The sequence below is a fragment of the Myxine glutinosa genome, chromosome 5, assembly GCF_964187855.1.
Source record: "Myxine glutinosa chromosome 5, kmMyxGlut1.1, whole genome shotgun sequence".
In the NCBI taxonomy this organism is placed as follows: Eukaryota; Metazoa; Chordata; class Myxini; order Myxiniformes; family Myxinidae; genus Myxine; species Myxine glutinosa.
Window position 1 is genome coordinate 140068640 of NC_136265.1, and position 26567 is coordinate 140095206.

Here is a 26567-nt window from a genome sequence, read left to right on the forward strand (position 1 = left end):
ATTTTGTGTCACTGATTCACTGGCAAACTCTACCAAGCAGTTTTTCGTCGCCTCCAACTTTCCACGTATGACGTAATATAAGGTTCTGTATAAATTGGTCTTTAATTGTCCCGTTCCTCGATAAACACCGAATAAGGAAAAACGGGACGATGTCAGCAGGGTGGCGCTGCATCGTGGAGCATCCCTCAGAAGAGGAGGGTGGTGTTCGGCTGCACCTGCTGAAATCACGTGGGCGGAAAATAAGCCGTTATTATAAAAAACAAGCACGCGTTTTTGTTTAGAGGAGGAACCGTTAACGAGGACGCAAGGGTGCAGTTGAGACAAACAACCAAAATGAAATAATCGCGCCATTTTAACGATGCATGTCAATAGTGACGTCACGCGTTAAGTTGTCGACGTAATACGCTGGCGCGTGCTTGTAGAACCGATGGATAGTTTACCCGAGTGTTTTTAGCGCTAATATTTTTTGTAAATAACTTCTTTTCTTAAACATTGAGGCGATGTTCGAGCACTGCTGAAGAACAGCCAAGTTAGGCCGGAAGAAGAGGAGCTTGGGCCGGAAGTAGCCGAGCCGAGCGCTTCCGGAGATTACCGAACGGATTCGGCAGGAAACGGCGCCGCCCGTCAGTACGATAAGGCAGCTTCTCCTCAGCCATTCCCATTCCTTGTGCTTGCTTTCCCCCCCCCCTCCCCTCTTCTTATAAGCTCCTGATTCTCTCTTCTCGTTGATTCTTCATCTCGAACAAACCGAGTCACGAACCTCCTTTCCACTTCGTCGGCTCGAGTCACCTCACCTCGTCTCGTTTTCGTGAGGCCGTTACGCAGCGACCATGCAAGCCATCAAATGTGTCGTGGTGGGAGATGGGTAAGCGCGGGGAGTGCCTCGAAATGTCGGGGAAATGTTGGAGGACGAGTAGGAAGAAGAGTGAGTGAGGAGTGTGCTGAGGAATTATGGGCGGTGTAGAAGGTCCTTGAAGAGAGGGGACGGCAGAGGTGTTTCGTAAAGAGTGATGTAATTATTTATATCATGTCATGTAACTGGTCGGGACTGACTGATCGATCCCTCCCGATGTGTTCGACAAACCGCACGAGCTCTGTTTTTAACCAGCCGGACGTTTCTCGATGAAATGGGGAAGTGTTCGTACAGGAAGAGCTTGCTTGCACACCCAGTGTGCCAAAATGACTAAAGGGTGTGATTATTGGTGTTCTGAGCTTGTACATGAGCCTACTCATGAGTCATAGTATTAAAAATAAAAACCTCGAAGGTTTCCCGATAGACCATAAACAACATTAATGTATGTATGTGCACCTGTATATTAAGGCCATGCTTATGCTATGGCAAGAGTGGCTGTTCGAGGCAGGTATTGAATTGTGAACTTTTGTGTACCTGATCTGATTGATCTCCCACCCCTCCCTCTCCCACCACCTCCCTCTCCCACCAACTCACTCTCCGACCACCTCCCTCCTCCCACCACCTCCCTCTCCCACCACCTCCCTCTCCCACCACCTCCGTCTCCGACCACCTCCCTCTCCGACAACCTCCCTCTCCCACCACCTCCCTCTCCCACCACCTCCCTCTCCGACCACCTCCCTCTCCCACCACCTCCCTCTCCCACCACCGCCCTCTCCCACCACCTCCCTCTCCGACAACCTCCCTCTCCGACAACCTCCCTCTCCCACCACCTGCCTCTCACACCACCTCCCTCTCACACCACCTCCCTCTCACACCACCTCCCCCTCACACCACCTCCCTCTCACACCACCTCCCCCTCACACCACCTCCCCCTCCCACACCCTCCCCTTTCCACCATTCCCTCCCTTTTCCACCATTCCCTCCCTTTTCCACCATTCCCTCCCTTTTCCACCATTCCCTCCCTTTTCCACCATTCCCTCCCTTTTCCACCATTCCCTCCCTTTTCCACCATTCCCCCCCTTTTCCACCATTCCCTCCCTTTTCCACCATTCCCTCCCTTTTCCACCATTCCCTCCCTTTTCCACCATTCCCTCCCTTTTCCACCATTCCCCCCCTTTTCCACCATTCCCCCCCTTTTCCACCATTCCCCCCCTTTTCCACCATTCCCTCCCTTTTCCACCATTCCCTCCCTTTTCCACCATTCCCTCCCTTTTCCACCATTCCCTCCCTTTTCCACCATTCCCTCCCTTTTCCACCATTCCCTCCCTTTTCCACCATTCCCTCCCTTTTCCACCATTCCCTCCCTTTTCCACCATTCCCTCCCTTTTCCACCATTCCCTCCCTTTTCCACCATTCCCTCCCTTTTCCACCATTCCCTCCCTTTTCCACCATTCCCTCCCTTTTCCACCATTCCCTCCCTTTTCCACCATTCCCTCCCTTTTCCACCATTCCCTCCCTTTTCCACCATTCCCTCCCTTTTCCACCATTCCCTCCCTTTTCCACCATTCCCTCCCTTTTCCACCATTCCCTCCCTTTTCCACCATTCCCTCCCTTTTCCACCATTCCCTCCCTTTTCCACCATTCCCTCCCTTTTCCACCATTCCCTCCCTTTTCCACCATTCCCTCCCTTTTCCACCATTCCCTCCCTTTTCCACCATTCCCTCCCTTTTCCACCATTCCCTCCCTTTTCCACCATTCCCTCCCTTTTCCACCATTCCCTCCCTTTTCCACCATTCCCTCCCTTTTCCACCATTCCCTCCCTTTTCCACCATTCCCTCCCTTTTCCACCATTCCCTCCCTTTTCCACCATTCCCTCCCTTTTCCACCATTCCCTCCCTTTTCCACCATTCCCTCCCTTTTCCACCATTCTCTCCCTTTTCCACCATTCCCTCCCTTTTCCACCATTCCCTCCCTTTTCCACCATTCCCTCCCTTTTCGACCATTCCCTCCCTTTTCCACCATTCCCTCCCTTTTCCACCCTTTTCCACCATTCCCTCCCTTTGCCACCCTTTTCCACCATTCCCTCCCTTTTCCACCATTCCCTCCCTTTTCCACCCTTTTCCACCATTCCCTCCCTTTGCCACCCTTTTCCACCATTCCCTCCCTTTCCCACCATTCCCTCCCTTTCCCACCATTCTCTCCCTTTCCCACCATTCTCTCCCTTTCCCACCATTCCCTCCCTTTTCCAACCGCCCCTCTCTCCAACCGCCCCTCTCTCCAACTGCCCCCGATTCATGTCTCTTCCAGTGCTGTGGGTAAAACATGCCTACTTATCAGCTACACAACAAATGCCTTTCCAGGCGAATACATACCAACCGTGTGAGTATCCAGGCCATTGGCCCATCCTTCACTACACCCTTGGTACCCGATCAACTGTTTGGCCTATGGCCTAAAGCATTGCCATTGCATTGTACTGTATTTGTAAGGCTTGTTAAATATTTTTTCCTGTTTATCATCACTTTTTTTCAAAAACGTGGGTATGGAGGGAGGGGTTGTTTTTTTGTTTTGTTTGTTTTTCAGAGTGAAATTTTAATGGATTATTCAACGCACAGTTTTTTTTCTTAAATATACTTGATCGGACATACATGATGAATCATGTTATGATTTCCTAACCAGTAAACCTTCGTATGTACGCACTGATACGATTTAAATAAAGAAAATAAAGAAACCTATGTCACATTGAGTTATGTTTACTTTTAATATTTGCTGATACATATAACAATGGGAGACCAAAACTTCGGCTTTTAAGAATAATGTCCGGTTGCCATACATGTATCTATCAGCAGCTATTGCCATCACATTCATACATATTTGACTAGAATTCCTCGCCACGAAATATCACTTCATGGTACCGGTCAATGCATATTGTGCAGTTTGGTAGACATGGAAGAGGACATTAACCACATCAAAAGGATGTCTGGTTCGCATTTATACGTCTATCTATCAGCAGCTACTGCTATTATAGCACTCATACATGTTGAGTAGAGTTCAACACCAAGAGAATGTTGGTTGCCATTTATTCATGACGTTCCATGAGCGGGAACGGATTTTACTGACTTCGCCAGTAAAAAAATTTTTTTTTAGGGGCGGACGACTTTTATGGGGCGGGCGGCGATGATAAACAGGATTTTTTTTTAGGGGCGGACGACTTTTATGGGGCGGGCGGCGATGATAAACAGGATTTTTTTTTAGGGGCGGAGGACTTTTATGGGGCGGGCGGCGATGATAAACAGGATTTTTTTTTAGGGGCGGACGACTTTTATGGGGCGGGCGGCGATGATAAACAGGATTTTTTTTTAGGGGCGGACGACTTTTATGGGGCGGGCGGCGATGATAAACAGGATTTTTTTTTAACCAGCCTAAAGGTGAAAATGTGTTTTTTTTTAATGTGATGGCTGATTTTGCAAGATCTTTGGATTTGTATCTGGTCGGTGTTATCTGGTATTTTGATCAATTCTAGAAAACCGATTTGTTTTCTGTGATTAACTCGTTTTCACTGCCTCGGATGATTGAATTGGGCTCGCTTGCGTGCGCGCGTGTTTTTGATTGCCAACCTTGCTCTAAAGGGTGTTGCGATCATAAAGTGTGCCGTCCCTCGAACGGACGTTGAGTTGGGTGTCACGACTGCCAGCATTAGTCGGTGGACGTATACGGTGTCTTTTGCAAACGGTGAGTGAGTCGTTGCCCGGTGTTCAAATGGACGGTTCCTGCCCAAATCACCTTCAGTGGAACGTCAGGTCCAACTGAAAAACTTGCACCAAAAAGCGACAAACCGCTCAAGAAACTGGGAATAATTGGAGCCATAGTAGTAGTGGTACGTGGTAGTAGTGCTTAGTTTTGATGAGAATGCCTGCTTTGTGCCACTCAGCTTTGATAATTACTCTGCCAATGTGATGGTGGATGGCAAACCAGTGAATCTCGGTCTCTGGGATACAGCAGGTCAGGAAGACTACGACCGTTTACGTCCCCTGTCCTATCCACAGACGGTAAATTTCTCCACTCTTATTACTTTTCTTACCCTTCAGTCTTTTTCGATATATCCAACCATGTATTAGAAATCACTCTTTTGTTGACATAATTGATTTTAAGATCTCGAACAAGTCAATATGAAGACATTTCTCCCATTTTTTAATTTTTTTTAAAATTAACAAATGCATCGTTATAATGAATTTGTCTTTCTAATATTTTTATGCCTCCGCCAACGAAGTTGCCGCCAGAGACATTATGTTTTCGAGTCGTCTGTGAGGCCGTCTGTGATAGGTTTTCGTTACCGCGATAACTTTAGAACGGTTAAAGGGATCCAAGTCAAACTTGGTACGTTTATGTATAATGATGTAAAGATGAAATGATTAGATGTTGGGGTCACGAGGGCAAAGGTCAGAGGTCATGTTTGGTGAAAATCTTGTTGCCACGATAACTTGTGAACCAGTGATGGGATTTTGACCAAACTTGGTATAAGTGTGTAATGTGATGAAAAGATGAACTGATTAGATTTTGGCATCAAACATACTATAGGAAGTCAAGAAATTCAAGAGGACTCGAGGAAGAATGAAAGTGAACTGAACTCAAGGAAGTTAAGAACTCAAGGAATTTGAATCGAACTCGAGGAGGAAGGATGAAAGTGACTGGTTGAGAAGAGTGCTGGAAATGAGTGTAGAAGGAAGTAGAGGACGGGGAAGACTGAGAAAGACTTGGCGAAAGATGGTGGAAGATGGTGGAAGATGGTGGAAGAAGAGATGCGGGCAAGGGGGTTAACAAGGGGAATATGAATGAATGAATGATCGTTCTAAGGCCATTTCCCCCGCTAGAGCAGGGGTTAGCCTTGCGGGCCCCCTGACAATCATGGTTCCCTGTTTGAGGCAATGTTTTTATGGCCGGATGCCCTTCCTGACGCCAACCCTTGGTCGCCTCTTACGATGCGCAGGGATACGGTGTACCTATTCTAAACCGGGGTACACACCGGGATCATTCATGCCAGCAAGCTGGTACTCAATTTGCCGACCTCGGAAGGATGACAGGCTGAGTCAACCCCCTGGTGTTCATTTAGCAATCGACCGGGATTCGAACCCAGGATCCTAGGATCCCAAGCCGGCACCTTAACCGCTAAGCCAACACCAGGCGAGGGGTTAACAAGGGGAGATGCAGAAAGTAGGACAAATTCGAGAAGATTGTCATGGGGCCGCAAGGCTAACCCCTGCTCTAGCAGGGAAAATGGCCTTAAAATGCCTGTTGTTGTTGTTGTATCAAACGTCGTAGATCATTTCAGGTAAAAACGTGATGCTTGAGAACAGCTGAAGGGATTTAAATCAAACTTGGTACAAGTATGTAGCATGAGGTGTATATGTACAAGTAATGTGGGTGAGGCATATCGGTCGACGTCACGACATAAAAGAGTGCTGTTCTGGTTTTTATCTATTCTCCTTTTTAAATTAATGTCTATTTATAATTCAGATATTTCGTAATGCATTTGGATCGACACGTCAAAATGGCAACCTTCCACATTTGGATGTATGATTTGCTGCCACATTTCCTTGGAGTCATTGGATACCACTTTATCAACCAAAGAAGCAATGTTTTTTCCAAGCTGGTTCACAGGTTAAATAACCTAATGGGGCTCAAAAGGCCTGGACATGAACTGGGCCCAAAAGGCCTGGACATGAACTGGGCCCAAAAGGCCTGGACATGAACTGGGCCCAAAAGGCCTGGACAGGAAATGGGCCCAAAAGGCCTGGACATGAACTGGGCCCAAAAGGCCTGGACATGAACTGGGCCCAAAAGGCCTGGACAGGAACTGGGCCCGAAAGGCCTGGACAGGAACTGGGCCCGAAAGGCCTGGACAGGAACCGGTCCCGAAAGGCCTGGACAGGGACCGGTCCCGAAAGGCCTGGACAGGGACCGGTCCCGAAAGGCCTGGACAGGGACCGGTCCCGAAAGGCCTGGACAGGGACCGGTCCCGAAAGGCCTGGACAGGGACCGGTCCCGAAAGGCCTGGACAGGGACCGGGCCCGAAAGGCCTGGACAGGGACCGGGCCCGAAAGGCCTGGACAGGGACCGGGCCCGAAAGGCCTGGACAGGGACCGGGCCCGAAAGGCCTGGACAGGGACCGGGCCCGAAAGGCCTGGACAGGGACCGGGCCCGAAAGGCCTGGACAGGGACCGGGCCCGAAAGGCCTGGACAGGGACCGGGCCCGAAAGGCCTGGACAGGGACCGGGCCCGAAAGGCCTGGACAGGGACCGGGCCCGAAAGGCCTGGACAGGGACCGGGCCCGAAAGGCCTGGACAGGGACCGGGCCCGAAAGGCCTGGACAGGGACCGGGCCCGAAAGGCCTGGACAGGGACCGGGCCCGAAAGGCCTGGACAGGGACCGGGCCCGAAAGGCCTGGACAGGGACCGGGCCCGAAAGGCCTGGACAGGGACCGGGCCCGAAAGGCCTGGACAGGGACCGGGCCCGAAAGGCCTGGACAGGGACCGGGCCCGAAAGGCCTGGACAGGGACCGGGCCCGAAAGGCCTGGACAGGGACCGGGCCCGAAAGGCCTGGACAGGGACCGGGCCCGAAAGGCCTGGACAGGGACCGGGCCCGAAAGGCCTGGACAGGGACCGGGCCCGAAAGGCCTGGACAGGGACCGGGCCCGAAAGGCCTGGACAGGGACCGGGCCCGAAAGGCCTGGACAGGGACCGGGCCTGGACAGGGACCGGGCCCGAAAGGCCTGGACAGGGACCGGGCCCGAAAGGCCTGGACAGGGACCGGGCCCGAAAGGCCTGGACAGGGACCGGGCCCGAAAGGCCTGGACAGGAAGGGGGCCCGAAAGGCCTGGACAGGAACGGGATGACACACCTTTTTGGATGCAATATCGAAGCTCATTGAAGAGTGAAATGACAGAGGGTACAAAGGTAATGTGCTGATAGCGGGACCACTGTTGGGCACAAACAATGCAATGGAGGAACAGGTAAAGAGCAAGAGGAATATACACAGTAACCTGCAAGTATTGGATTAGGTAGGGTTCATGAAGGTAGATAACCTCCCAGGTGGAGATGGGGAATGGTATGATATTGTAGTGCAACACATGCTTAAAGCCCTGGAGGGAAGACTGTGATGGAACCCGGTGGGATTGAAGGCAATTCAAAAAATGGAAGAGAAGTGGAACGCGTGGAGATGAGCAGTAAAGTGTAAACCTAGTTTTTCGTTGTGTAACCAGGAATGGGTCACTGGAAAAACGTGTGCTTCCTGGAGATGAGCTGCCTTGGGGAGGTCAGAGGTCAGAGGTTGAAGGGCAGAGGGAGCTATATTGGAGGAGTCAGTCCAAAAACGGGCCACTGACCTGCTTCAATTGCTACCACAACAGGCCTTATTCTTATTCCTTTTTAGAGATGCTGACATAGACCTTGTAGGCTGACTTGTTCTGAAAAATTTCAAGGAATGATCTCGATGTAGGTTGCTCAGTCTGCTTATGGCTTTAGATGAAAAGATGCAAGTTTTCCAACCCCACCCCCCCTCCAATTTCGAATTCCCACTCCCTTATTTACCAACTGATCGCTCTGAAACCTGATACAGACCTACTCGATGGTCGACAGCATTGCTCGGTCTTTTATTTTTTCGATTTAGGATCTGAGGGCTCCCAGGTCTTGGTCCCTCAAATCTTAACCTCGAGAGATGACCGTCGGCCCATTCGGGGGCTATTAATTTCTTTTTGATTCCCCGAGCTTGGCAGGTAGGCATAGAGTAGGGTAGAGGATGATGTGGTTGAGCTTGAATGTGGTTGGATGTCAATGAAAGATAGTCTGTTGGGAGCCGTTGGTGAAGTACGTGGATGGACAAAAGGACCACCGAGGCACTCGGAAACATGGTGGTGGGATGATGAAGTTGGAAAGAGGATTTACGAGAAGAGAAAGAAGTTCAAGGAGTGGCAGAAGGCGAAGGGTACGGGAGCAGAAAAAGCAGAGCATGAAAGTTATAAGGCAGCCAGGAAGGCTGCAAAGAAAGAGGTAGCAAAGGCGCAGGAGGCATGTAGGAAAATGTTCGGAGAACGCTTGGATTCGGAAGAGGGTCAGAGCGGTATTCAGGATTGCAAAGCAGATAGCGAAAGAGGTGTGATCTGATGGGGGTGAGTTGCTTGAAGGATGAAGTGGGACAAATCGTTGTGGACCCAGATGGAATTAAAGGAAGATGGAAAAGATATATGGAAATGCTGTTGAATACAGAGAATGAATGGGATGGCAACATAGAGAGTAACCCAGTTTTCGAACCGGCAGAGAAGATAGCTGAGAAGGAAGTTGAGGAAGCGATAAAAGCAATGAAGGGTAGAAAAGCAGGAGGGCCGACGGGAGTTGTGGGAGATATCTTGAAGGCAGCAGGAAGTTGTGGTGTGAAGAGAATGGCAGAGATATGTAAACTGGTGGTGAAAGAAGGTCGCATTCCAGTGGATTGGGAACTGAGTACCCTCGTCCCTCTATACAAGGGGAAAGGTGACCCTCTGGAGTGTGGCTCGTACCGAGCGATAAAGTTATTGGAGCATGGAATGAAGGTATTGGAAAGGGTGTTGGAGAGGAGGATAAGGAAGAGGGTGAAGATCGACGAAATGCAGTTTGGATTTATGCCAGGAAGAGGAATGACAGACGTGCTCTTTATTGTGAGGCAGTTGCAGGAGAAGTACATGGAGAAGAGGAAGAAGTTGTTTCTTGGGTTTGTTGATCTGGAGAAAGCATTCGATAGGGTTCCACGCAAAGTATTGACATGGGCATTGAGGAAGTTAGAAGTGGAGGAATGGTTGATCAGAGTTGTGATTGCAATGTACAAAAGAGTGCGCACGAAGGATGGGAACAGTGGTGAGTTTGAGGTGAAGGTGGGAGTGCATCAGGGGTCGGTACTAAGTCAACTACTATTTGTAGCTGTGATGGAGGTGCTGGCTCAGAACCTAAAGGAGGGTTTACCGTGGGAGTTGTTGTATGCAGATGATCTGGTGTTGATTGTGGAAAGTATGGATGGACTGAAGGAAAAGATGAACAAGTGGAAGGAATGTATGGAGACAAAAGGTCTGAAGGTGAATATAGGAAAGACGAAGGTGATGGCAAGTGGTAAAGCATGTGGTGAGGTGGAAAGAACTGGGAAGTGGCCATGTGCTGTGTGCAGGAAGGGTGTCGGAGTGAACTCCATTCAATGTACAATGTGCGCTGAGTGGGTTCATCAAAAATGTAGTGGTCTGAGAGGGTCATTAACCAGTGTGGCAGCTACATTCAAATGTAAGGTGTGCACAGAGGGAACTGCAGATGGAGGAAACGTTGAGTTGGATCTTGGAGACGGCGTGAAGCTGGAAGGTGTGAAAACATTTTGCTACCTCGGAGACATGCTGAATGGAGAAGGTGGATCAGACTCGGCAACGGTTGCTAGAGTGAGATGTGCATGGAAGAATTTTTGGGAACTGAGTGGCGTGCTGATGAGGAGGGAGTGTCGTTGAAGCTGAAGGGAAAGGTGTATGCTGCATGTGTGAGAAGTGTTATGATTTATGGGAGCGAGACATGGGTCATGAATGTAGAGCAGCAACGAAGGCTGGAAAGGGTGGAATTGCGAATGGTTCGGTGGATGTGCGGAGTATCGTTGAGAAAGAGGAAGACAAATGATGAATTGCGAAAGATGATTGGAATAGAGCCTGTGATTGATGCTGTGAAGAGGAACAGGTTGAGATGGTTTGGTCATGTGTTGAAGGATGAAAGTGACTGGTTGAGAAGAGTGATGGAAATGAATGGAGAAGGAAGTGGAGGACAGGGAAGACCGAGAAAGACTTGGCTAAAGATGGTGGAAGAAGAAATGCGGGCAAGGGGGTTAACAAGGAGAGATGCAGAAAATAGGGCAAAATGGAGAAATTGTAATGGGGACCGCAAGGCTAACCCCCGCTCTGGCAGGGAAAATGGCCTTAAAATGCATGTTGTTTTGTTGTTGTAGCTTGGCAGGCCTAGCTATTTATATTAATTATTCTGAATGATGCCTCGAGTACAGTATACCTGCCACATTGAGTATTTGGAAAATGGTAGAGCACCACAAGCGTCGGAAAAGGGTCACCACGAGCAATATACGGACATTAAAACATATAACCATTCAATTGCAGAAAAGCTGCTTTGTTGAATATTTTGTTAACAGTACTGCAAGATCATGAGCATCGGGAAATACAACGGGTCACTTCACGAGCATACTTTACACATCGATACAATATAGTTCCTAGTTGTCTGTCCAGGCTTTTTGGAATTTGTGCCATAAAGTGCATCGTAGAGCATGAGGGACAGCTGGCACATTGTCAAACATTGCTGTGAACTTCCTGTCTATAGACTCAGGTTTGTCTTATTTCCTTTTAGAAAATTACATTTGCTGCTGAGAGTCGAAGGTGAACAGGAGTGAACTCCATTCAATGTACAATGTGCGCTGAGTGGGTTCATCAAAAATGTAGTGGTCTGAGAGGGTCATTAAACAGTGTGGCAGCTACATTCAAATGTAAGGTGTGCACAGAGGGAGCTGCAGATGGAGGAAATGTTGAGTTGGATCTTGGAGACGGCGTGAAGCTGGAAGGTGTGAAAACATTTTGCTCCCTCGGAGACGTGCTGAATGGAGAAGGTGGATCAGACTCGGCAACGGTTGCTAGAGTGAGATGTGCATGGAAGAAGTTTCGGGAACTGAGTGGCGTGCTGATGATGAGGGGAGTGTCGTTGAAGCTGAAGGGAAAGTGTATGCTGCATGTGTGAGAAGTGTTATGATTTATGGGAGCGAGACATGGGTAATGAACGTAGAGCAGCAACGAAGGTTGGAAAGGGTGGAAATGCGAATGGTTCGACGGATGTGCAGAGTATCGTTGAGAGAGAGAGAGGAAGACAAATGATGAATTGCGAAAGATGATGGGAATAGAGCCTGTGATTGATGCTGTGAAGAGGAACAGGTTGTGATGGTTTGGTCATGTGTTGAGGAAGGATGAAAGTGACTGGTTGAGAAGAGTGATGGAAATGAATGTAGAAGGAAGTAGAGGACGGGGAAGACCGAGAAAGACTTGGCTAAAGATGGTGGAAGAAGAAATGCGGGCAAGGGGGTTAACAAGGAGAGATGCAGAAAATAGGGCAAAATGGAGAAGATTGTCATGGGGACCGCAAGGCTAAACCCCGCTCTCGTAGGGTAAATGGCCTTTAAAATGCATGTTGTTGTTGCTGTGAGCATGCTGAAAGGCAAAGAGCAATATTGAGGTATTAAAAGTATGATCGGGTGTAATTGGATCCCTTGTGCTTCCAAGGCATGGATTCCAATTGGGTTTCAGGATCTCAATGGTGAAGCCACGTTTCATCCTCGGCATACTCCGGATACAGTCAGCTGGTACGCGTTTTAACAGTTTTCCATGCTCGTGATATAGTGGCAGCTATGGCTGATCGTCACTGCTGAAGTTTTGCAGGACCCATCCTGCTCAGACCTTGGACATGCTCTGATATCTGTGGATGATCATGAAAATTTATTTGGTAAATCATTCTATCAAAAGAATGCCTCAATCATTAAATCAAAAGCCTCAATCATTGTCCAAGTTTGGTGGATATTTTGGTGACCTTAACATGGCAATCCTCCATGATGAATAGGTCCACTTGGGTAACAGTCAGTAGGTCAGTCACACACATTCGGTCCTCCTGACCTTGGGTCACCTTCGATGAACTCACGCCCTTCCTCAAAATCGACCATCCATTTGACGACTATATTATGAGGATGCACCCATTGGCAAACATGGCTACCATGCATTGAACAGTTTATTTGGGCCTGGCATCTTGTTTGCATAAAAATATTATGATGTCTGTTTGCTCCATTTTAGTAAGATCCATCACTATCACTGAGAAAACCCCTATATTGTATTCTCAAACAGCAAGCATTGTCCCATGCTCTTGCCATGCCTTAGTCTTTTTCACATTAATAAGTTGCTTCCACTGAGGCTGTGCTATTTTTACATCTCTTGATGTTGTGTTTAATGCTTTTACTTGTTATTGCACTTAAAAATGAAGCTGTGTTTTATTACTATTTCTAGGACGTGTTTCTGATCTGCTTTTCCTTGGTCAGTCCTGCATCTTTTGAAAACGTCCGTGCAAAGGTCGGTCAGCTTTGTCTTGTTTTATAATTTTACTCTTGTTCTGCTGCCTTGCAAAGTCTAGTGATTCACTCAATGCAGGGAATCTATAAAATAGCTCTTGATATTGTTGTTTGACACAGTTAAAACGGGGTTTAAGAGGAAAGCAAGACCAAAATTTATTGTGGATTCTACAGTGAATTTTCTCTATTTCTAATTAAGCCTTTTAACTTTTTAATTATAATGCTTCCACAGCCAAAGGCCCAAGGGGTGACATTTTTGGGTTGTCCAGCCGTCCGTTCCACGATAAATCGTCTTTTTAAGCCTCCGCCCCCAAAGATGGCAGGAGGCATTGTTTTCAGGTTGTCCGTCCGTCGTCCGTCCGTACAGGCTAAACCTCATTTTTCTCAGCAACCGCATGTCCGATTGAGACAAAACTTTCAGGGTAGGAGTGACACCCATGCAGAATGTTTTTATGATAATTGTGACATCATAGATCATGTGGTATGGCAGCCATCATGGATTAAATGCAAATAAATAATTTAGTTGTCACACCCTTCCTCTTGTCCACGGTACACTGAATCTTGTGGTGAGGCAGTTGCTCTGAAACAACTTGCCTTTGCATCATGGAAGGCTAATCCAACTGAAGGCAATCTCGGTTCCTTCCCCCAAGCTCGGAACAAGTGTCTAGCCTCAGGAGAGCCAGGAAGCACTATCTCTCTACTCTCAAGACTGAACTCTCAAACCTGTCTCTTTCCTCCAAATCCTGGTGGCATCTGGTCAAATTTGTTTCTGGTGTTTGTTTCCCCTCCATCCCCCTCCCTTACGTCAAATGGCTACACAGTTGACACCGCACATGACAAAGCTGAATGCCTCAACTCTGTGTTTGCCTCAAAATCCTGTGTCCCGAGCCCATCTCTCTCTACCCACCTTACCCATTCCAACCCAGCTGCTCCTGGACTCTGTGTCCTTCTCTCCTGACAAGGTGGAGAAGTTTCTGTCAAACCTCGACTCTGATTCTGCAACTGGACCCGACGGCATCAGCCCCACGGGTCCGAAAATCCTGCTCTGCCGCTCTTTCACACCCTCTCTATTCTCTTCACCCTCTATTCTCTTCACCCTCTCTTTTGCTCAAAGTCATCTGCCATCAGTTTGGAAATCAGCCAACATTACCGCTTTACACAAAAAATGTGCAAAAACAGATCCTTGCAACTACAGACCAATCAACCTGCTCCCAATTATCAGCAAAGTCATGGAATCCATCATTGCTTCGGATATCAAATCCTTCCTCTTCTCACATGGCTTGATCTCTGATCATCAATTTGAATTCAGACCAGGTCATTCTACTCTGGACATGCTGCTTCTGCTGTCTCAACAATGGATGGAGGTCCTCAATGCCAGACAGGAAATCAGAGCTGTCTCCCTTGACATATCACGTGGCTTTGATACGGTCTGGCACCCCGCTCTGCTCACCAAACTCTCCTGCTATGATATCCATGGAAATCTCCACGCATGGCTTGTGGACTCCCTCTGGTTGTAGTCAACATGTGGCCCTGAATGGATTTCTCTCAATCAGTCGATCATTGGAATCTCCCGCGATGAAGCAGATTGTGAGGGCCTTTCACTCACTCACCGCAGGCAGGTCGGTGGTCTTTCTGTCTTCCACTGACTCCTATCCGGCCTAGCTTCCCCAGCTCTATCTGTGCTCTGTCCCCCCAAATATTCCTACAGGTCGTGCAAGATCTGCCAGCAACCCTGTTCTGGTGAAATTGCCAAAATCAAGACTCTCTATTCACCTTCACTCTTTCATTCCTCTCTTCTCCCGCCTCTGGAACAAACTCTCTCGCTCTCTTCAATCCCACTCCTCCCTCCAGGTCTTTAAAACAGCTGTTCACCATCATCTCTTATCTTCCCCCATCCAAAACCTTTATCTTTTCTACCCCCGTTAATTCACCCCAGATCCACTTTTTTGAAATACCAACTTCTTTCCTGGAAGTCCTAGCAGGAAAGTGTCCATGCGTTTTATACCGGCCCCCACTTTCCCATGCCTCCTCCTTTTTTTTTTGGATACAAGATCGAGGCTCGTGTAAGAGCTATCTTTAATTACAAAAAAAAAACGGACATATAAAACATATAATAAAGGGAGCGGGAGACAAGATGGGGAGAGAGGGGGAGGCACACAAGTACAACAGTAGAGAACAGGGACATCGGGAGATCTGTGGGAGGGAGAGTGCTTGGGGGGAGAAAGCTTGGGAAGGGGAGGGTGGGGGAGTGGGAGAGGTATGAAACACATGGACACTGCTCGGACTTCAAGGAAAGAAGTCGGTATTTCAAAAAAAGTGGATCTGGGGTGAAATTAACGGGGGTAGAAAAGATCAAGGTTTTGGATAAGAGATGGTGGTGAACAGCTGTTTTAAAGACCTGGTGGGAGTAGTGGGATTGAAGAGAGTGTGTGAGTTTGTTCCAGAGGTGGGAGTAAAGAGGAATGAAGGAGTGAAAGTGAGCAGTGAGTTTTGCTTTTGGCAGTTTCACCAGAAGAGGGTTGCTGGCAGATCTTGTGCGACCTGTGGGAATATTTGGGGGACATAGCACAGACAGTGCTGGGGGAGCTAGGCCGAAGAGGAGTCTGTAGAAGATAGAAAGACCACCAACCTGCCTGTGGTGAGTGAGTGAAAGGCCCTCAGAGTTAGCTGCATCGCAGGAGATTCCAATGATTCTGAAAGCCTTGGTTTCAACAGTGTGAAGCAGGAGCACCAGCCCAGAGGGGAGAGCAGTATTCCATTGAGCTGCGGATGAAAGCCTTGTATGTGGTGAGCAGCTGAGGTGTGCCAAGGAAGGACTTCGCACAACGGAGGACGCCCAGTCGGTGTCTGGCTTTGGAGACAAGCTTGGAAATGTGGTTTTTCCCAGGAAAAATCATGGCAGATAGTGAGACCCAAAAGCTTGAGTGACAGAACTTCTTGGAGAGCATTGTTGAGAAAGTAGATGGGAGGGTTGTGCAGTCCGTCTTTTCGGAGAGACATAGTAAGAGTGTGAGATTTATCAGGATTGAAAGACCTGTTCCACTTGTTTGACCAGTCTGTGATTTTGTCCAGGTCTGCAGAGAGTGAGGTTGCTGACTGCCAAAATGAGGTATGGAGTGGCAGAGAGTGGAGTCATCAGCAAAGAGATGGAGAGGATTTTCCAGAGAGTTGGAAAGATCATTGATGAATACCAGAAAAAGCACAGTGCCCAGAACACTGCCATGGGGAACTCCAGCCTGAACAGGAAGGGGAGATGAGAGAAATCCATTCAGGGCCACACGTTGACTACGACCAGGGAGGAAGTCCGCAAGCCATGTGTGTAGATTTCCTTGGATACCATAGGAGGAGAGTTTTTTTCAGCAGAGCGTGGTGCCAGACCGTATCGAAGGCACATGATATGTCAAGGGAGACAGCTCTGATTTCCTGTTTGGCATTGAGGACCTCCATCCATTGTTTCGACAGCAGAAGCAGCATGTTCAAAGTAGAGAGACCAAGTCTGAAACAACATTGATGATCAGAGATCAAGCCATTGGAGAAGAGGAAGGATTTGTATGTGGTGAGGGGTGAGATTTTTTTTCAAAATGAGATCTTTGAGATCTTTGAGATCCCCAAAGACAAGAAAACGAAAAATTCCGTTTCCGGTCCGGTCGTGAGAGGACGCTGGCGTCACTTGCTCGCCGCTTCTCTGACTGGACCATTGTCCGTATCTTGCTTTCCTGGTGGTCGTGGCGGATTTTTGGCCATTGAGTCTGCCCTCTGCACGGTCCCGGCTCTGCTCTGCTGCTCCTGGCTTCACCTGCTCGGCTCCTTCGCTGTTTCCTCGGGCTCACTCTCGTGGGTTGTGCCCATTGTTTGCAGCGGCGGTGGTGGCGGTTTGCCGCCGTGATCTTGATTAGCGGCGGCGGTCGTTTGCCGCTGCATTTGCCGCTTTGCCTCCTCAACCTTGGCCTCGTGCTCGTCTCTTCGCTCCTGTCTGCCCTCTGCATGGTCCCGGCTCTGCTCCTGGCTTCACCTGCTCGGCTCCTTCGCTGTTTCCTCGGGCCCACTCCCGTGGGTTGTGACGATTGTTTCGCCTCCTCACCCTTGGCCTCGTGCTCGTCCCTTCGCTCTTGCTGGCATGGCTCTGCGGTACTCCGCCGCAAGGCTTCTCCTGCTTAAAACCCGCTCCACCCCATCATGCATCTCTGCAATCAAATCGAATGGACTCCTGCGTCGACCCAGGTACATTCACCGTGGCTCCGGTCGTAAGTTTGTTTATTTACAATCAGGTCACTCCATCCCCATCCTCTGGTCGGCTCAGCGCACTCCCACTCATCGTCCCAACACACCTGGTCACAACAACGCACAAAATCGCACCTCCTGTCTGCGAACCCTGGCCAAATCACCTGGATTCATACCCGCCGTACAAAACAACATCAAGCTCACCCTGTTCAATACCCGGTCCCTCAACAACAAATGCCTCATCCTGAACGACTACATCCTGGAAAATAAACTGGACTTTCTCTGTCTCACTGAGACCTGGCAACAACCACTGGACTACTACACGCTCAACCTCACCACACCCAATGGATATTCTTACATCAATAAACCACGCTCGGAGGGCCGAGGTGGTGGCATTGCCGTTATTAACCGACAAGACATCAAGACCAACCTCATCTCCATCTCATCTGCTCCATCATTTGAACACCTGGCTTTTAAACTCTCTGGTCACACACAGTCAGTCATGGCTGTTGTCTACCGCCCTCCCAAACCACACCCATCATTCCTGTCTGACTTCTCCTACTTTCTGACCCAGCTATGTTCCCTCTCCCCCTCAATCCTCCTCCTTGGTGATTTCAATATCCACATGGACTCCACTGACTCCACGCTAACCACTGACTTCACTGATTTACTCACCTGCTTTAACCTCACTCAACATGTCAACTTTCCTACCCATAACCCTGGTCACATTTTGGACCTTGTCTGCTCTACTGGACTAATTTTGCACCATCTCTCTGGCTCCGACCTCACTCTCTCTGACCACCTAGCCATCACTCTGACCATCAACATCCCCACCCCAGCACCAAGGCATTATCGCACTATCAACTTCCGTAAGCTAAACGCTCTTTCACCTACCTCATTCTCATCGACCCTCTCTGAAAAAATGTCCACTTCTCCCTTCGTTGACCTCCACACCCCTTCTGACCTCACTGACTACTACAACCACACTCTCTCCTCCTGCCTTGACCAACTTGCGCCTATAAAAACCAAAACAGTTTCTTTCACCCATTCTGCTCCCTGGTTTACCCCTGAACTCCGCCTGATGAAAACTCGTGCTCGCCAACTTGAAAGACTCCGCAATAAAACAGGTCTCACAGTTCACTCCCAGGCCTACAAGGACCACATACAACACTATGAAGATGCCCTCTCCCGTGCCCGCTCCGCCTACTACTCTCAAATTATCCACTCTGGCTCCGGAAACCCAAAAGCACTCTTCTCTACAATAAACAAACTCCTCAGCCCCCTGAACACCACCACCCAGTCATTCACAATAGACAACTGCATCTCCTTCCTTTCATTCTTCCAACGCAAAATTGAAAACATCTACAACAGCTTGACCACCGCCGCACCCGCTCCCCCTCAAACCACCTGCCCCCCCTTATCCTGCCATCCCCTGTCTCAATTCTCCCCAGTCTCCCCTACTGACCTCTCTGAACTCCTCATCAGAATGAAAACTGCCACCTGCACTCTTGACCCCATCCCCTCCAGCTTTGTCAAGGCCTCCCTTCCTGCTCTCTCTCCACTTATCATTGCAACAATAAACTCCTCCCTGTCTACAGGCATCGTCCCACCATCCCTCAAAATTGCTGCTGTTACCCCCATTCTGAAAAAACCTGGACTAAACCCTGACACCCTAAATAACTTCAGACCCATCTCCAACCTACCCTTTCTGTCAAAGGTTTTGGAACGCGCTGTAGCCACTCAACTCAAACATCACCTCTCTGCCAATAACCTGTATGAAACATTCCAATCCGGATTCCGCTCCAACCACAGTACTGAAACTGCTCTCCTCAAAATCACCAACGACCTTCTCCTCTCCTCTGACGCTGGCAACCTCAACATTCTCATCCTCCTCGACCTCAGTGCCGCCTTTGACACCATCGATCACACCATCCTCCTCACCCGACTTGAAACCACCTTTAACATTACCGGCACTGCCCTCTCTTGGATTAAATCATACCTCTCTGACAGACGTCAGTTCATCTCCATCAATAACTGCAAATCCCCCACTGCTCCCCTCCCCCAAGGTGTCCCCCAAGGTTCAGTTCTTGGCCCCCTCCTCTTCATCCTTTACCTGTCCCCCCTCGGTCACTTAATCCGCCGTCATGGTCTCCAATTCCACTGCTTCGCCGATGACATCCAGCTTTTCATCTCCACCAAGTCCATCTCCACCGCCACCCACTCTATCCTGACAAACTGCATCACTGAAATAAAATCCTGGCTTCAAATCAACTTCCTCAAACTTAACTGTGATAAATCTGAAATAATCATCATTGGCCCAAAAACGCTCACCAAGTCCACCCATAACTTTGCCCTCAACATCGACGGTTTCCCAGTATCCACCTCCCCTCACATCCGGAATCTTGGCATCATCTTTGACCAAACCCTCTCCTTCGACAAATACACTAAACAGATCACAAAGACAGCCTTCTTTCACCTGAAAAACATCGCCCGTCTCCGTCCATCCCTCTCCTCCGTGGCTGCAGAAACCCTCATCCACGCCTTCATCACTTCCCGTCTGGACTACTGCAATAGCCTCCTTTATGGTTCACCCTCAACAATCACCAATAAACTCCAATACATTCAGAACTCCGCTGCCCGTCTACTCACCCATTCCCGGACCCGTGACCACATCACCCCCGTCCTTTACAAGCTCCACTGGCTCCCCATCTCCCAGAGAATCCAGTACAAAATCCTCCTCTTGACCTACAAAGCCCTCCATAACCTGGCCCCATCCTACCTGGCTGAATTCTCTCCAGACACACTCCCACCCGCAACCTCCGCTCTGCTGGTACCAACCTCCTGACCCCCCCCCATCCGGACCAAATTTAGATCCTGGGGGGACAGGGCCGTCTCCATCGCTGCTCCCACCCTCTGGAACTCGCTACCTCACACCATCAGAGACTCCTCCTCACTCACCACATTCAAAACATCACTCAAGACCCACCTGTTCAACACTGCATTCAACATTTAACCCACAGCATCTAACCCCTGACTATCACCTCTCCTTCTCCCTCCTTTGTGCTTTGAATATTTCCCTATTGATTCTTCTTTTTTGCAATTGTTTTTATGTTTTGCTATGCATTATGTTTTGCACTCTGTCAAAGCGTCTTTGGGCTTCCTGAAAAGCGCTATATAAAATAAATGCATTATTATTATTATTATTATTTGATATCCGAAGTAATGATGGATTCCATGACTTTGATAATTGGGAGTAGGCTGATTGGTCTGTAGTTGCAAGGATCTGTTTTTGCACCTTTTTTGTGTAAAGTGGTAATGTTGGCTGATTTCCAAGCTGATAGCAGATCACCTTTAGCAAAAGAGGGTGTAGAGAAAAGAGAGAGGGTGTGAAAGAGCGGCAGAGCAGGATTTTAGGACCCGTGGGCTGATGCCGTCTGGTCCAGTTGCAGAATCAGAGTTGAGGTTTGACAGAAACTTCTCCACCTTGTCAGGAGAGAAAGACACAGAGTCTACGAGCAGCTGGGTTCGACTGGGTAAGGTGTGTGCAGAGAGAGACCTGGGTTTGGGACACAACATTTTGAGGCAAACACAGAGTTGAGGCATTCAGCTTTTTCACGTGCGGAGTCAGCTGTGTAGCCATTTGAGGTGAGGGATGGGATGGAGGGGGAACAAGCACCAGAAACAGATTTGACCAGTTGCCACCAGGATTTGGAAGAGGGAGACTGGTTGAGAGTTCAGTCTTGAGAGTAGAGCGATCGTGTTTCCTGGCTCTCCTGAGGTTAGACACACACTTGTTCCGGGCTTTGTGAAAGGGAATGAGATTGCCTTCCGTTGGATTTGCCTTCCAAGAGACGAAGGCAAGTTGTTTCAGGGCAACTGCCTCACCACGAGATTCAGTGTACCATTGATGGGAGGAAGGGTAAGACGACTGAAGACGAGATGGGATAAGTCTGTGCATGAGAGAGCAATTTACTTTGGAAGAATTCACAGGGTGAGTTGATGTCAGAGGCAGTAGAGATGGGAGACCAGTCCAGATGATTGATGGCTGCTTGAGGACCATGCCAGTTGGCCTGAGTGAAATGCCAGACTCGTGGACGCTGAGGAGGTTCTCTGAGAATGGCCATAGAGATGTCCACTTTAACAAGCTTATGGTCAGATGAACCGATTGGAGCAGAAGAAGAGCAGGAGATATTTGCAGGGAAGTTTGTCATAACGAAGTCTGGAAGAGAAGATACTCGGTTGACTGAGATCCGTTGGGAAATTGACAGATTGTGTCGGTCCCAGTTGGTCGCAGAAGCCCTTTGCTGAAGTGCCATGGCTGGTGTGAGAGGTACCTACACCCAGCCACCTGGCAGGATGACAGTTGAAATCACCACAAATAAGGAAGAGAGAGTTGGGATGAGTGGATAGAAGTTGGTCATGTTATCAGACAGCGAGATGTAGATGGAGTCATCACTGTTTGGTGGACGGTACAACACGCATATGAACAAAAGGTGGGAGCGAAGGGGAAGCCGTAGCCAGAGGTACTCCTGGGGGTGGGGTGGAGAGGGGGCAGTGCAGGGAGGGTGAGGAAGTGCAGGGAGGGTGAGGAAGAGTTTTTGATAAAGATAGCAACCCCACCTCCAGGACGAGGCTCAGGTCTTATCATACCGGAGGAGGCAGTAACCAGGAAGAGATATTGAGGAATCGGAGACATCTTGAAGGAGAAAGTTTCTGTTAAGCAGATTACGTTTGTTTGTCAGAAGCAACCTGTATGGAGAGATCAATCGGGTTTGAGCGAAGGCCCTGAATGTTTGAGGTTCATACTGTTGAGGAAGAGGAAGGGGGAGCATCGGATGGAGGGGAGGGGAGGTGTAGGGTAAGATGAGGGAGAGGAGGAGGAGGAGGAGGAGGTAGGGAGAGTTGTTGCTCGTCTGTCAGAGATTTCAGAAGAGCTTGGAGAAGGAAGGATGAGGAGGACAAAAGATTTGATGGTGATAGGATGAGGTACAATGAGGTGTTGTTTGAGGGGGGGGGGCAGGATGAGGAAGAGGGTTGGAAGAGTTGGAAGGGAGAGGAATTGGGGATTAGGACACTTTGAGGAGGAGGTGTGAGAGGGGAGAATTGGAGAAAAATGGAGGTTGGGGAGTTTTGAAGGGGAGGGGGGAGTTTTGAAGGGAAGGGGCGAGTTTTGAAGGGAAGGGGCGAGTTTTGAAGGGAAGGGGCAAGGGGGAGTTTAGGAGGGGAGGTGTGAGGGGGGGGGATTTGAAGTGGAAGGGTTAGGGGGGAGTTCAGCGGGTGAGGGGGGAGTTTCAGAGAGGAGGGGTGAGTTTGGATTTTAGAAAGTGTTGGACGATTAATGGAAAACGAACATTTCTTGCAAAATGAGTTTCTTGTGATTTACGAGTCAGAGATCCATTTGAAAACGTTGGAGGAGGGGTGGAATGCAGGTGAGTTTAGGGAATGTAGAAAGGCAGAACTGTAAGAGATTGAGTTTTTATTTGAAATGAACAGATTTGGTCAGCAAACCGAAAACAACCTTTTCAAGAAGTGTGTTATAATATACAACAAAATACAACACTTCAGGGGAAAGTTTAAACATCTTTAAACTAAATGGTGAAAACTATCTGGGGAAATTCCCTAAATGAGGGCATGAAGGATTCATAAGGGGGATTAAGGATTCTAGGACAGGTTCAGAAGCTGGAACAGAAGAATAGGAGATTGACAGCCAGGAGAGCAGAGAACGAAGGAACAGGTAGGTGTATAAGCAAATGTGTTAGTATGGGAGGATGGGCCTACTTTTTAAGTTCTTCGTTAATATATTTTTTTGGAAGGTTAGGTGAAAGTGGATCAGAGAAAGAAGGAGAAAGTTGAAGGAGTATGGTGAAAACTAGCATTGGAAAGGTGTCGGCTGGAGAGGATAGAGTTGGGATAGAAAAAAAAATGGGTGGAGCGAAACGCATGGTCACAATCGGTGGAGAAAAAGCCACTGGGAGAGAAGGAAATAAAGATATTTTTTTTTGAGTTTCTTTTGCTATGGGAAGTATGGATATATGTCTGAAAAGACACAAAGGAAAAGGCAATACAGTGAGAGAACAAAAGTAAATGGACAACAATCGGCCGCCGAGGAGACAGGAAAGCCTCGAGGGACGAGGCCTGAAAACGCGGCAGGAGCAACCGACTATTACACATGTATGCACGATTTACACCGATATATTACTCGAAACGCACAGTCGACAGGAACACAGTAAAATAAAAATACAGTTTTGACAAGAATACAAATGGGAAAAATACTTTAACGTGGAGAGCTTGGAAAAACACAGCCTCGCCAGCAGAACCGGAAGCGGAAGGTTTGTCTGATGCGAAGCGGAAGCATTTGACTGATGCGAAGCGGAAGCATTTGATCTGATGTCTCCTTGTATTTATTTTCTCTCTGGTGCTCTCTCTCCCTTATGTGACCTTTAATTGAGATCAAAAGTAACCGTGGGTTGACATATAACGAGGGCAAAGGCATATCCAAATGCTCTTTCACGGCGATGTCTATTTTCTTCAATACAAAGATGCTTCAAATTTGACCAGGTCTTTTGTTTAGATTGTATATAATCTTTATGTATTGCAAAAAAACCTGAATCATAACTCTTCAAGGTATTCCTCAGCTTTGTGCACACGCTTGTCCCATCAGAGTTGAAGTCCTGGTCCAGCGACTTCAGTGTCGAATTCTATAGGATGTGACATAGTCAGTGCTGGCCATTATTCCGAATAGCTTCGTTTGTCAGAAATGTCTTGCCCCGATTGTGTTGTTTGAATAAGTGTGTCATCAACAGGAAGTTTGTCACCACATTGTGTGGCCAGTCACCCATAAATTTGAGCAGGCTTGAGGTTTTCATTAACCAGAAATTATATAATTGATCACTTAATGCTCTGTGTTTGTCTTGCTGCTGCCATCTTGATTTTAAGCACAAGTTTTAAATTTGGAAACTGGTCATTATGGGTGTCGATGGATGAAATCAACACGATTCTCAATGAGGTGAGCCAACCGCCGTAGGAGAAAGGTGACATTTCAGCCGTTAACCCTTCATCGTAACAAAAGAAAACTACAATACTTTACCGGTGTCAGTTCCCGACACAAAAGATAAATTTCTTCAAATTATTAATCGACATTCTTTACTTTGCTTTTTCAAACCAAAGCACCATGTCAGGTTCTACGACTTGTGCAAACCTCCATTAAACTAAGTCCACAATGCCTGCAGTGGTTTATTTTATTTCATTTGCAGTCTAATTGAATGTTTGATTGCAGTGGAGTTTGACTTTACATCTGTCGTTAGTGGTACCCGGAAGTCCGTCACCACTGCCCAAACACGCCCATCATTTTGGTCGGAACCAAACTGGATCTTCGGGATGACAAGGAGACGATTGAGCGCCTCAGAGACAAAAAGCTGTCGCCAATCTCCTACCCACAGGGACTCCAGATGGCAAAGGAAATAGGTACGCTGTGAAGGCTAAACCCCCCCCCCCCCCCCTTCTTACCCGCAACCTCTCCACCCCGCCATGTTTTCTGGTGGACTTTCCTACTCGGCGATTTCGATAATTTGGCCTTGGTTGCAATGCCGTATGCCTCTTGGTTTTCTCACAGGAGCGGTGAAGTACCTCGAGTGTTCGGCGCTGACCCAGCGTGGCCTCAAGACGGTATTTGATGAAGCTATCCGCGCCGTCCTGTGTCCTCCGCCGCAGAAAAAGCGACGCAAGCCATGCATGCTGCTGTGAACACTGTCTGCCTGCCCCCGTGCAAGCGCATTCCCCAAACCATTTTGTCGCTTTCTTCACGGCCTCATTTCACAGCAGTCTCTTTTTCTCTTTCCTTGCCAAGCCAACTTGTTGCCAAATGTAAGCTTCTTCGCTGCTCGTTTCCTTTGCCGCCTCTAAAACTCCTTCACCTAATTATATCCTCTTCCTATTTTGAGCTTGCAGTGCCCCCCCCCCCCTCCCTTCTTTCCCCCCAGTGAAATCCCCTTCTCCTCTCCCAACTTTCCCCAAATTGTTTTATTTTCTGTTGTTGTTATGTCCCTGTACGTGCTTTACCATGTGATCGGATTGTTCTTGCTGCTCCACACACATAATTGATCACAGCGCTCAGGATGCTGCAACTGACCTATTTGATTGGGTCATGCTATCGACGAGTTGAAGCTCGAGTTAAACGTATGTTGTGCTGTAGCAAGAATCCCTCTACATTCACCAACCGGTGACCTCATTTTGAATAGTTTATTTCTTTCTTTGTACCCTCCATTGGTGAGATGGATTATTTGTTTGTTTAAACATCGATCAACAATTTGTATTTTCGTTTTTGAGTTAAGGTGCATGCGTGTTCTCCATCGGCACCATCTGCATGCTTTTTCTCATCGGCATCTGAGTTGTTCTTGACTCGAAAATCACCTCGCACCGCTGCGTGCATCGCTTTAATAACAAAATTAATACCCGAGCACTCCTAACAATCTCTAATGAAGTTACGGCCCGCATTTTATTTTCGCCCTTTTTTTGTAATGTTGCGCTTTTTGACTTGAATCTGAGTGGACTTACTGCCCTGCAGCCAACTGCCATGTTTGATGGTTATCGTTTTATTTTTTAACTCGGTGGGGTGCTGGGGCTGGCCAGACACCTGTTGTTTAAAAGAAAATTGCTTCCTGCTTCCACATCAGATCACATGTCATGTGATGCTGTCCCGGTGGTTTTCATGAGCGAGGTCCTTTACAAGTTGCTTTCATTAACTTTGTTATATATAAAAGAAAAAAACTCCTCGCCGTGATGCTTTCAGGCCATCTCAAGCCATTGGTCTGTTCCCATCGAAGAGGAAGGGATACCGTAAGCACGAATTGCAGTTTGTATATGTAATTTGTGCGTGTGTGTGTGTGTGTAATTAAAATGCCATCTGTCTAGTCTGCTTTTTGAGTTTTCTTTCCACATTTTACCTTGTATCTATATAACCCTATTTGTAAACGTCTGTTTGTTCGGTTGTGCTTCATGGACAGCCTAAGGAAGTGACTTGGAGAGGGACGAGGGATCCATTGGGGGGGGGGGGGGGGGGGTTAACTTTTCATGACAAAAAACATGGGCGAATCAGATTTAGACAAGGGGCATGGCATCCTCTGACTAAAAAGTCCACAACACATACGTGACTGATTAATTATTTTCCGGGCAACGCCGGGTAACTCTGCTAGTTGTACATACAGTGCATTCAGAAAGTATTCAGACCCCTTCACTTTTTTCACATTTTGTTATGTTGCAGCCTTTTGCTGAAATCGTTTAAATTCATTTTTTCCCTCATCAATCTACACTCAATACGCCATAATGACAAAGAGAAAA

General features: G+C 48.1%; 1 protein-coding gene across 1 annotated transcript; it reads left to right on the forward strand.

Moving 5' to 3' along the window:
• The first annotated feature begins 386 nt into the window (after positions 1–386).
• LOC137426977 (ras-related C3 botulinum toxin substrate 1) lies at positions 387–26140 on the forward strand. Its single transcript, XM_078778793.1, has 6 exons — positions 387–865; positions 3161–3232; positions 4782–4899; positions 12949–13011; positions 24536–24695; positions 24844–26140. Exons 1-6 carry the CDS (start codon positions 831–833, stop codon positions 24972–24974), a joined length of 579 nt encoding a protein of 192 aa, XP_078634919.1. The 5' UTR covers positions 387–830; the 3' UTR covers positions 24975–26140.
• The last annotated feature ends 427 nt before the right edge of the window (positions 26141–26567 follow it).